The 13240-nt window shown below is 40.7% G+C and overlaps 1 protein-coding gene across 1 annotated transcript in view; it reads right to left on the minus strand.

Moving 5' to 3' along the window:
• atf6 (activating transcription factor 6) overlaps window positions 1-7279 on the minus strand; it is a 32248-nt gene extending 24969 nt beyond the window's left edge. The window contains exons 1-7 of the mRNA XM_083970014.1: window positions 7060-7279; window positions 5431-5507; window positions 4976-5054; window positions 4425-4522; window positions 3648-3771; window positions 3112-3315; window positions 1324-1493 (exon numbers count right to left, since the gene is read on the minus strand). Coding sequence (XP_083826140.1) covers window positions 1324-1493; window positions 3112-3315; window positions 3648-3771; window positions 4425-4522; window positions 4976-5054; window positions 5431-5507; window positions 7060-7159 — 852 coding nt within the window. The 5' untranslated portion in view covers window positions 7160-7279. The remainder of the gene's footprint in view (window positions 1-1323; window positions 1494-3111; window positions 3316-3647; window positions 3772-4424; window positions 4523-4975; window positions 5055-5430; window positions 5508-7059) is intronic.
• Between the last annotated feature and the right edge of the window lie 5961 nt (window positions 7280-13240).

Below are 13240 nucleotides of genomic sequence, written 5' to 3' on the forward strand. Positions count from 1 at the left end.
TAACATGTCTATCTTTCCAATAAATCCCACAGGTGCAAACAATGCCGAGGCCAATAATCATCTATCGGGTGTTTGTTGCTCCGTGATTGTGTTCAGGATTCACTCTGTTAGCAATTATAAACATTAAAAAAGATGACATGTGATAAGATTGTTTTTTTTTTTATCAAAAGCAGCTGGTCAGTAGAAGAAGCTTCTTTTCTAAGGGTCATAACAAATAAAAGAAAACCTAACTTACAACAAACATCTTGTTTTTCTTTTTGCATGTTTAAAACCTAGAATGACATCATCTGCACACGTCGCTGTTTTTCTTACCAAGTTATGAGGAGCTGTCTTTCAATTGCTGAGTGAATCATTCACTTTGGTCTGCTATTTGTTCACTTTCGACACAACACATGTTTGTCTCAGGTTGACATGGTCCATACAATGTAATGATTTTTCCCTCAATGTGGAAAAATACATTCATCAACAATAATAAAAAAAAAGGGTATAAACTTTTTACTTCAGCATTTTATTTTCATTTTAGTGCCAGAAATGAAACTTAATGGCTTGTGAAATCAAAATAAATACTAAAAATAGTTAACGTGAGAGCGTTTATGTTGGATAAGATCCAGCTCATGTGTGAACATGGCAACCACGCCATCATAGTTACAAAGTGGGCAAGTACATGCACGCCCATGTAGCTTGTTATTAGCATGCAGCTGCATGCAAGTGCCTATGGGCAAGTCTTTGCATGTCCATGCATACAAAAACACAACTACTGAAGGCGCTATTTATTCCAATGAGAATGCTCTGTGTAATACATTTAGTACACAAATTTAGTTTGGTGGCAAATTGTCAGGTTTGTTTATGAACCAAAAATTCAACAGATTGGTCAGCGACAAATAAAGGGAGAGAAAGAGGAGCACACCTATCACTGTGTTGGTGTGGTGGTGGTATGTGTGCTGCTAGAAAGTTTGACATCTTTGTCAAACACTGGTTGACAGTTTGTTTGGGTAATCAGATGTCCATGACGCAACTTTACTTCACATAAACTGTCTTTAATCTCACTGTCTGGATTTCACAACATTTTGTAACCATAAAGTAAACAGTCTCACTAAAGTGTTGCACCAAACTGACCCAGACTCATAGCCATTTGAGATCAAATTTGTATTTGTATCAATATACAAGCAGTGTTTGTTAAGTGTGTTGTTTGGTCGGCAGCTACCATCAACCAATCAGGACAAAGTGGACAATGAGGATATAACCGACTTTCTATTTTGTATTTGTCTTTAACTTTTCCTCTAAAAAATTATGTTAATAATTTAAAAAACACAAGTGACTCACATCATCATCTGAGGAAGGGGTACGGAGTGCGACAGACACCACAGATGGAGCAGCAACGGGGACGGGCCTGTCCTGGGTGAGTGTTGGCATGGTGACCACATTGCCGGTGATGGTCTGTGCTGTCTGGATCTGCAGCACTTGGCTTGCCTGAGACAGCACTATAGGACGACCTGAGAGAAAGAGACACAATACACAGGCACTCTTCAATTACAGGGTTTAGCTATACTCTGTCATATCTCTACTGTATAATCAATATTGATTAACACTTGCTGTGATTATATGTGGGTGTCAGTTTGTGCAGTTGTATGTGTACATGTTCTGTTGACACATTTTTCCTTCTTCATGACAAAAACGTTCATGCTCGTATTTTATACAGGCTGTTTCCTGTTTAAATGACCTCCTCTGGCAGATGGTACAGTCCAGTTCCTTGTAGCCCCTCACCTACTGTGACCTACATTAACCTCTTGTCTTTAATGGGGCTCTATGCTTTTAAAGTACAGGTGGAGAGGATGTGTTTACCATCTTGACCTGTGGTCTTTTAACTCTAACATTCCTAACCAAAAGCTGCGTGAAATTTTATGTGCATGAACACACATAGACATGCATGTGCAACCACATTTAATGCATTATGGTCTCAAAAGACAAAAAAACAGCAAAAACTGCGGGAGTCTCCCGCAATTCAGCCCACCCCTCCCAGTGTGGCTGTGCCAGGAGCCATTCCTCAAAACCAACCCAACAACCTTCATCTCTCTCACTAAACAACCTGTCAGTGCTAATAGTGCAGAAGTGTTAGCCGGCCCTGCTAATGAACGTGCATGGTGCCAGCACTCTGCCTTGTGCCTAACTTCACCATCTGTAAAAGCAATTCAAGAAGCTGAAAGTTAAGGGAAATTTTAAAGCCTTGGGAACCAGTCTGCCTGTTTGTTCTTTGAATATTCTGTACACAACTGTAGTATATCGGTAAATATCTCTAACTTCCTTCTTTCACTGTGATGCAGTGCTCTCTGCAGACTTGACTTCTATCTGAGGTCCCAAATTAGGATGTCATGACCTTAGCCATCAGCCAACTTGGCCATTACCAGACAGACAGAAGTGCCAAGTTCAAATTCAAGTCGAGAGAGGTCAGATACTCCACCCACAAGGGTCCAAGGCAATGACATAAGTATTTACATTGGCTTTGGTGCTGTTGATGTAACACACACACACACACACACATGCATGCATGCACAAAAATAACACACACACAGAGCACCCGATTGGTAAACCAGGAGGTCTGGATCACAAAACAAGAGCAATAATGACTTCAATGCACAAACCACACAGCAGCTGAAGGAACAAGGTCTATTTATGGACTTTGGTCCTTCAGTTTACATGTGAGCTGTAACAAAATGTTTGTGTATGTACATTTATAATGGCTGATTGTCAAAGTTGGAGTTTCAAGTCCAAATTGTTGTTGTCCAAATGTTTTAGTTACAAAGATAATTAACATATATCATCTTAATGACTGTTTAACTATTGTTATTTGACCATCAAGGGGAATATTTTGGTATGAAATGAATTCACCAATGTGTGAAAACTTGGACTAAAGCGCCCTCTGCTGGCCAAGAAAATAACTGATCTAAGCAAGAACACCAACCACATTCATTACAAACAACAAACACTACTATGCAAATTGATCAAATATGATGGGGAAAAAACATCATACAGTGAAGTGCAACGATTTCAGGCAAGTGATTGTACTGTAATGTGAGGCAATGTATTTTCATGTAATGCATTTTGCGCTCTGACCTGGAGGGGGCGCTGGCTGGATGCTGACCGGAGACGATTTGACCACAGGCAGCACAGTGGTCTGCAGGGGCTGGATGATGATGGTCTTGGCCTGCAGGGGAGCTGCTGCAGGGGCCAACGGCACAGCTGTAATGAGCGGCTTGGGCTGGATGGAAACTTTAGGGCCGATCTGAATTGGCCTCTTGATTGGCTGAGCTGGTTTGGCTGGCATGTGTGGATGCATGTCATGGGATTGGGATGGAAGGAGTGAGATAAGAAAACAGAATTTACGTTCATACAAAGACAGGCTGATTCTGAGCTCCAGTGAAGAAATTCTAATTTACACTTTACAAGGAATTTTTTAAGATGTCATGTTTTCAACAAATACACCCACTGATTTTCAGATGAAAGCACACTTTTATCTCTGTTTGTTTTCCTAATCCTGTAATCCTGCAAACCCAGACTGTGGTGCAGAATTTCCCCAGGTTTTTGAACAAAGAGAACAAATATAGATGACAGCTGACAGAGCAGATGTGTGGCGGTGGATGCTGCCTCACCTCGTGTGGTCTGATTGGTCCTCTTTGGAGCCGTCTTAACCGGGGAAGAGATTTCAGAAAAGCCACTGGACTCGGAGCAGACTGAAACGGGAGAGGGCTGCGACTGTGGCGACAGGGCTTCATCCTGGACAGGGAGGCAGAGAAGACTTAGTTTTTGTATCTAGAGCCTGTAGTCGCACAGTGATACCTATTCTTTACTCCTGCTGCTAAACAGACCAGCCATTAAGAAGCCCTTCTGTAATGCATGTACTTCAGACACATCCGGTCAAATATGAACCAAGTGTCCTTAAGTGTAAATATTCAAAGACTCTAGTAAACAAATGTGTCCTTGAATAAAAACAAGGTGAGCGGACAAATACGTGCAGATTGTGTTGGGGCCAGACAAAAATGTAACCCTTGTCCTTGTTTTGACACGCTGTGAAAACATCTGTCTGCTAAATTATGCTAATTTGGCTGAAGTTGTCAGCACCTTTTATCTAACGAGGGGGCGGGGCACAGCTCACAGTGACAGCAAATTATTAGTTTGACAAGGTGTTTAAGGCTTTTGTTAATAAGTGTCTCAAGTGTGCGTATGTGTGTGTCTATCCAAAAGCAGAGAGCATCTGTCAGTTTTTGGACACCATCTGGATGAAGATTTTATTATTTCCAACCATGCACCGAGATGGGTGCATATGTAAATACTCACGACCAAGAACAAAGGTAAAATTTGCATTGGAAATGCGAGTCAAATCCCCCCAAAAACCTGAGAAGGACAAAGAGTTGAAGACAGTGACTTACTTGTATGGAATAAGGAGAGAGCGCTTCCTCAGAGGCAGGAGAGGGGACAGAGCCCAGAGTGTGGGCAGGTGACAGAGAGTCCACGCTCACCTCACCATCTGGATACACAAGGACAAAGGCACAGACAAAAGTGTAGCTAATCAGCATGGGACAGTGTGATTTACTATCGCACATTAATTTAAGACAAAACAGCCTTTATATACCCTTTTTCTAATTCAGGAAATGCCAGTGTCCTGCAACTGTGGATCTAATCAATAAACTACACCCGCTGATTAATATTTAAAATCAGAAAGTAACCATGCAAATAAATGATTTTCAAATGATACCATATAAAGAAACATTGCACCACTACAACAGCCAATGTTTTGACTGATGGGAGACTTCAAAAACATGCTGGCAATAAACTTACCACACTGTGCAAAAGCAAACGTGGATTACATTGTACAAATGAACACTGGTTTCTCTTTAAGTTCTGCTGAGATTTCTGTCATTTCATGTTGAAATGTGATAACCATGTTTGCCAGAGATATCAGCCTGTGTTGTTGTTGTACCTGTGCAAGTGCTGCTTGTGTCCACTTCGTTCCATGGGGGTATGTCAATATCAAAGTCCAGACCTGGACCTACACTGGCCTGAGAATTCAAACACATGGTTTTTAATCAGCAAACGTCATCAGCACACAAATTTGAAACAGTGCAAGCAGTAGACATATAGTTATATTATCCTTTTGTTTAAGGTGTTTCTGCTACAGCAGGTGTACAGGAAACTGCTGATGTGTCAAATACAGTCTGCAGAAAACCCAAACCAGTCAATAAAACTCTTGTTAATACCTGACACCTATACATGGTATGGCCTCTCCTTACATAATGATATACTATTATGTTGCACCAGCAGCTCAGCACCACTGTTAACAAGCAGATTGCTTTTGTTTTCAAATTGTGTTCTTTCTCTTTCACTTTAAACAACATTTCAGTTGACAATTTGCATAACTCTCATAGAGTTACTCACATAACAAGAATTCCCCAGGGCCTCAAGCAGCTCATCTGCATCTCCCAGGCTTTCCAGCTCATCGAACAGGCTTATGTCTGTGTAACGACAGGCAAACAAGCCACAAAAAGCTCTTAGTCAGTTGCAGAGTTTATTCAAGAGAGATGACAAATATGCCTGTTGAAACTAAGAGAAATTGTGGAATAAGAATAATTAAATAAATACATTAGTACATCTTCCAGTAAACAGTCATGTGCAGCTGTAAAGTTATATATGTGAAATCATGGAGGACAATTTTTCTTTTGTTTTTCTTTTTTTTCCCTAATCATCATATGATATAGGCTATACATATATGATTCTATATATGAATATTATTCACACCATGTTATTATTATAGCTGGAGTGGAGCTAGTTTGACATACATTTTATTTGTGGGGGCTTTTTTGCCTTTAATGGACAGGACAGTTGAGAGAGAGACAGGAAATGGGAGGTAGAGAGGGGGGAATGATACGCAGGATAAGACCGCTCGATGCGGGATTCGAACCGGGGCCGCCTGCAGTGAGGACTATAGGACTATAGGACTATAGCCTCAACACATGGGGTGGGTGCTCTACCAGCTGAGCTAAACACAGGAACACCCGATAAATCTGAGAGGTTGTGAGGTGATTAATGGGAGAGGAAAGAAGCAAAGGCAAAGTTATGAAGCATTAATCTATGTTCAGTTTTTGTACTTTTTCACTCATTGTTATATTGGACATTTTTTCCAATCATGTGCGGTGTTAGGGGAAATAGACTGAATGCAACCCCAACTACACACTGCTGCACGTAAGACCTCAGAACCTCATATTTAACAGTGTGAACTCATTTAAAGCCTTGGTATATAAATTAATTGTCTAAAATCTCTGTCTTAGTAACGAGTAAACAAAGCTGTCAAATAAAAATGGTATCACTGAAGTTTAAAACTGTAAAAGAAAATGGAAATTGACAAATATGAATTTGAGTATAGATACTGCAAAACTGTGCTCAAGCTGAAAATGGGTGTTTAATTACCTTAATGTGTACTAAGAGACCTACCACTCAAAGTTGACTGTCAAGTACCAAAATAGTAGTACACAAACAATGAACCATGTGTCCATGTATAGACAACTACAACAACACCACAGGAAAACACTGCCACAGCATCAAAACATCAAACACAGACTTGATTCAGCGGGAACAGCCAGGGGCAAAGTTGTAACTGATGATGATGTTGTCAGTGTGATTTGTTGTTGTTGCTGTTGCTGCTACTGTTGTTGAGTCGCTCCCTCAGCTTCTTCCTGACATGAATGTTGTACTCAAACAGTGAAAGGAGTTATTCTCCATCTTCGGCAACACTTCTCATACACTGTGCGCTCACTTTATGGAGACCACCCGTTGCCATATAACTGAGACATAATAATTTACATATTACACGCAGGTTACATCAGCCCATGCTAACTGACTGCTAACTCACCATATCGATACCAGACTTTCCGAAACAACAACACTGTCACAATCTGTATTTTGAGGCTAAATTTGATCAGTTAGGCTATAAACAATTAGACAGTATCTGTCTCCACTGAACTACCGTATGTGTGTGGTTTCTAGAAAGTGCAGTTAGCCGACACTCACCCCACTCTCCTCCGTGGTCGATGGAGATGATGCCAGCCTCGCTATCCATCTCCGGAGATAGCTGATGGTTTTCGAAGTCTAACGTTAATGCGGACGACATCCTCGTTTGAATTCATCAGTAGATAATCCCACTGTGACAAGTTTGAACCAAGCGGTGTCTCACACGGCTGTTCATGTTCTGCTTGTTTGGGTAGTAGGACAACTTCCGCCTGACGCAAAGATACACGTCTGACTTACGGTAAATCTACGGGTGCTGCCGAGGGACAAATGTGTCAAACAGCGGAAACAGCATTTCCAGCAGGATGTTGAACTGCGCAGCTGGTGCTGCTCAAACAAACCGCGAGGCGGAGTGATAGTACTGCAGTCTCTGTATGGTGAGTGTGTGCTCCACAGACTTGACCTTTTCGTAATGGCACTGAGTTCATGACAGAGAGAGGAAGTCTCTCTAATGATTTTAATTATTATTTGGGGATTTTGTTCATAACAGTTTAATTTTGTGTTTTTAAATACCACATAGCCTACACTAGGCTACACATAGACAGACAGACACAGACAGGTAGGCAAACACACACACACACACACACACACACACACACACACACACACACACACACACACACACACACACACACACACACACACACACACACACACACACACACACTAAAACCAAGTCAAGCAATCTAGACCTCTGGGAGCTTCAATTTTGGTCCCCATTGACGAATACCCATGGGTGAGTGTGCCTGTTTAGGCCTGTGTCACCACTGACATAAAAACAAGCCCCCACAAAGCGACACAAAGAGAAAACAGAGGACAGTAGGCTACTGACAGTCCTTGATATTCTTTTATTTAATTCATAGTGAAACCTTAAATTGGAATTGTTTTTAATGATTACTGTATGGTGGACAAAAGGTAGCAAAGTAGGCTACTAGGAGGTGTCGGTTTAATCAAATAAATAATTAAATCTACAGTACGATAACACAGTCAGTCACAGTTCATAATGAGCTGACACTCTTGCTTACACTGATTAGTGTGGCCGCTGAATGTATTCCTATCTTTGATCCAGAGTGAAAATTGTCATGTCAAAATGAAATCATCCACTGGATCGCAGCCTACTTATAGAGATACTGACACTCACCCAAGAGCCTTTGCCAGCTCCGCTGACTCTTTGGGAGCCCCAAGCATTCAAACACTCCTTGGGTCATTCACACTATAATGTCACACGAGTCATTAAAGCCTCATGGCAGTCATGTGAGAGCTGTCAGAGTCACATAAATCAATGTGTGAAATGATATTCAACCATCTGGGAATAGGTGACAGTGTGTCTGATCTAGGTCTAGGCTACCTGTTCAGAGGGGACTAAAACTGGATACCCACAAAAAGGTGGTGTTCCTAGAATAATTGATGTTCGGTCCATAGGCTTGGTTGGTGCACGTTCTCCAACTGTTCAATTTCCACTGGTGCTTCCCATCTGTCATGTATTTGTTAAACACTAAATTATCCGTTTGTGAATCAGTATTAAACATTTTGTTGGGAAACAAATAAATAGCCTAAAATATACTTAACTTTAATGTATTCCAATTAAAATGTATTTAGTTTAATTGGTTTGGAATGTTTTTGTTTTTGTTTTTTTAATTCTTAGTCTAGTCAGCCTAATGAAGATAATGTACTGTAGCTGAAGTGCTGAAAACAGGACAGTGAACAGTGACAGCCGCAGTCATCCGGACTTGGTAGATGGATGTTTCCATAGGACTTAAGTTCCGCTGATGTATCCCTTCCACTGCTGTACTTTAGTGTCACGCCAGGGAGGGTAAGCATCTGGCTTTGGACCCATTTAAGCCTATAGAGCCTGTCACAGGCGGAAGGCTCTGCTATGAGGTCTATGAGTAAACAAGTTAAAGCTGTTCAAAAGAAGGGGAGGAAAAAGAAAGGCAGGTAACTTTTTTAAAAAGACACACAGAAGCAAAAAATATATATTTTAGGCTAAAATAATTATGAAATGCAAATAATGTTGGGTAATGTCCTTTGTGGCTCAAGTTATGCTCTATCCGTAAAATAAAAAAAATGTAATAGATCTAATTATCATTATTTATTTCATATTTTAACAAGCAAGGACAGTCGATAATGAAAGATGTTATGTATTGTTGGGGTAAGCTAGGGCTGGAGATCTGCATGTAATATTCATCAAAACAAAAAACACAGGGAATCTCTGTTTGTCATTTTACAAAAATCATTAAAAGTGATGATTTGTTTTTCATGTTTGGTGAACCAGTCCTAATAAACTAAATCAGTTCATGAAGCACTTCATTTACAAATGTCAGTGCACCTACAATCTGGTCTGGTTCTGTATGCGACTGCCTGAGCTCATAAGAAGAAGAAAATATTTATGATTCACTGTGACTGATGGTCACATGTAGAGGTCTCATGTAAACAACCAAAACATATTAGACATGTGCATTGCACATCTGTACCAAAGCTGTTCCAAAAAGCTGTGTTTTATCCGATGAATCTGTGAGCAGACCCTCCTCACACAGAAATGTTATGAATCTAAGGAAATAAGCCTGGTCTTATTCCCCTACTCCTGTTTGTGATTTTGAAATGGCACAGTCACAGTAGTAAGCAGAGACATTGTGTGCTAAAAATCAGTAGCAGGTGTACACTGGGCCTAATCCTTCATGGACATTTCAGGTCAGTGAGATTAACCTGAGGTGGTCTAGTTGATTCCCTGCTGGATTGGTTTAGCTCTGTTTTGAGAGAACAAGCCCCCAGTCTGTTTTAACTTATTATAGCAAGCCAAAGACTAACAGAGGTCAACCATCTGCCAAAAGTCTCCAGTCCACCTGTAACATAAAACCTAATCAACTAATGTAAGCAATCTTATTTCACGAATCACTGGTGAGTTTGGTATAGTATTGTTTATATTGCCTTTATTCCTAATGTGACTGTGTGACTGTCTGATGTTACCGTTACCTCAAAGTCAAAGTGTCAAACGCTTCTCCACAGGTCTGAAAAATGTGAGCCACGTGTCAGCCTTACATCATGTGTCCTGGCGGTAATGATAATGCAAGCATGTCTGATTGGAGTGGTGTGGTAATGGCATGGATGGTGTCTTCAGGGCTCATCATATTGATTGTGTGTAAAGCTCCTCAGACCTAGATGCAGACAGCAGATTAACAGGTTAACCTGATATGTTTGCAGAATGCTTCAACCCAACATTTGCGTGAAATAGATTAAGGGCTTTCGTCATATAGCTTGTGGAAATCGCTATAGTTTCTTTTCTTTTGTCTGGAGGATGGTTAATGTTTTTTCTTCCCCAAAAATAGTTAACATTTAGATTAGGATTTTCTCTTCAACTGAGAATGCATTTGACTCACCTTGAAAAATCAAAATGTGGATAATGAAGCAGAATTAAAACAATTATATTAACAAATCATAATGATAATATTTTTGAATTAATACAAAAATGGTGACAATAATTTTGCACCATTAAAGCTTTTACTCTTAGGCACAATGTGGAAAATGTGACAATCAGCAGTTAGATATATTAAAACAACTGGACCCTTTTCCAGATTTCATTCAAACCATGTGACAATGTTATAATCCAAACTCCATCCGAAATCCAAGATTTCTTGTTATGTAATTTTAGTATATTATCCAGCTTTGTGTACTCATGATGAGATGGTTGTTAGCTGACAAGTCGTCAGATCTCTAACAATGCAGGCTCATTAAATTTTAACCCAACCACAGCATTTAACACAAGGGGGGCTATTATCTACCTATCGTTACCTGTAGTCATGATGGCTGAAGATGATAAAACTTTACCTGCACATTAGAGAGTCAAGAAGTGCGGAGACAAAACAGAACAACATCATCCACTAGAATCCATTATGGTATAAACAAAACTGCATTTGCTCACAAATCCTGTCTCTTCCATACAACAGTTAGTGCCTGTGTGGCTGCCGCAAAAACTAAAAGGGCTGGTTTGCAGCAAGTGCCTATAATAACTTTACGTAATATTGCATTTGTTAAAACAGTACAAATGACAGCTGCATCATAACACCAGAGTTGCTGATGAGCAAAGTGTCATAAAACTGTCATGCATCTTAGTAATTACCATTATTATGACTTTTATTTTATGTCTGAGAGGATCTAGCGAATTGAATATGTCTGTAACTTAGATGTTTTTGGCCTTTCTGGAAAAGCAATTCTCATCTCAGTGGCTTATCTTGTTGTGAATGTGTTGTTAAAAGAAAATGTATGAATAAAATGAAGAACTCAACAGAGACAATGCTGTCACAGATAATGACCAAAGACAAAAAGGCCCACACTTGTGACCAGACAATGTGAACCCAATTAGGCAGAGAGGAGGAGAAACAAAAGGTGGATGGGGTTATTTATGTGACAAAGGGCTTTTAATTAGTATTTATCACAAAAAAAATCATGGAAATCTGGCAGAGGCCTGTTAATATGTCATTTGGTGGATCCACAATATGTTTTCAATCAGGTTTTTCTGTGTCTAAAAGACTCTAGAGGCGATTTCTCTCTGTAAATGTTGAAATAATGTCTGGATTTGGTTTATTTTTGTGCAACAGCAACTGTGTATTGGTGTCATTAAGAAATACTTAAAATAGCTGGACTTGCATTGAGCACTTTTCCTCCCACGTGGCCATGTAAAAGAGAAGTATTTGTTGGTGAACCACTAACCCGGCATTGAAAAGGAGCAACAGAGGTGGAGGACGAGCTTCTAAGCAAAGAGAAACCCCCTTTTGCAAGGGAGAGTTCGAGCTACATTTCATCTTTTGTGTGCCAGATTGATGACCGATGAGATGGATGATGTTCTGTAGTGCTGTGTGGCATTGTCTTATCCTGGTCGACACAAAGAGGGAGAACACTTATCATCTCAGGCTTATGTATAGAGCAGGGGGCAGGGGTTGTCAGAATGGTGAAGAGGGTCCAGGAGGGTGGTGGGGAGGTGGGGTCCCCCCTCCCCTCCTTGATAAAGCCTGATGGAGATGGGTTAATGACAGCAGAGGCAGATGGAGAGAGCCATCTCCCATGACGACGCAGCCAGAACCTCCATCCTGAAGCCAGAGAGGGACGGACACAGAGAGGGAAGGAGAGGAATCAAGGAAGGGGGCCAACAAGAGAGAGAAAGAGTGAAAAAGAAAAGATTAGTTGTGTGTGTTGGGATGCATGTGTCTGTCAGTCCATGCAAATGCTTGTATTCACTTCATGCATTTGAAGTGATGTCTCAAGGTGACTTAAAACAGAAGGTTTGTTGCTCAGTTTTGTGCTGGTCTGTTAGTTGCACTGTGACTTGTCAGCAGGGGGCCCAGGTTTGTTGAGCTCGGTTTGGGATTAGGCTTTAGGACATTGTTTGGTGGGAATAGTGCTGTGAATATAAAGGGATTAGTGCGAAGGGTTGCTTCATTGGCTGAGAGTTTGTATGTATATGTTGGAGGGTGGGGTGTGCTGAGGGGGGTGGAAATCTGAAGTTGATGGACGCATTGGATAGGAACCAAAATAAAACATTTGCTATAATTATGCAAATTAATTAAATTGGCCAATTAGATGAAAAAAGAAAACAATTTGAGAAAATAAGCACAAAATAACATGGTTTTAGGCAACAATGATCCGTGACGCTGAGCCTCTATTTTTTAAAAAGAAAACATTAAAACAGACTAATCAACAAATTGCCCTATGCTGAATTTAGAAAATTCAAAGAGCCTCCATTCATAAAAAACAGAAAAACACACAGGTCTTTCCCAGTTCCCACGTCCCTCTCCTAATGCTCTGGAGAGAAAAAGCCCTACCAAAATCATCTCAATGCCTCGAACCATGTGCCACCATTAGGGACACACAAAGAGAGATCTGACAAATGACCATTTTAATGTCTCTCTTTGACTTTAATGAATTTATACGTTATCTGGCCCTAATGGAGGCTGTGGTGGAGGGGCTGGCGCAAGGCCATAACAAATGAAAAGCTCTGATTAGTGTAGAATGAGCTGAGAAAAAAATGCCATTCATCTTGGTTAGCATCCTCCTGTGCTCTTTTATGGGTCGCTGTTACAAGTACGGTGGAGCCCGGGGGTGCTTGTCCCATTAGCGGGGCCGCCCAGAGGCTCGCTGAGTGGTCAGCGGGCCGGCGTTGACGGAGCGTCTGCCCGCTCCGCAGTTCAAG

Source organism: Trachurus trachurus, assembly GCF_905171665.1.
Source record: "Trachurus trachurus genome assembly, chromosome: 4".
Classification (NCBI taxonomy): Eukaryota; Metazoa; Chordata; class Actinopteri; order Carangiformes; family Carangidae; genus Trachurus; species Trachurus trachurus.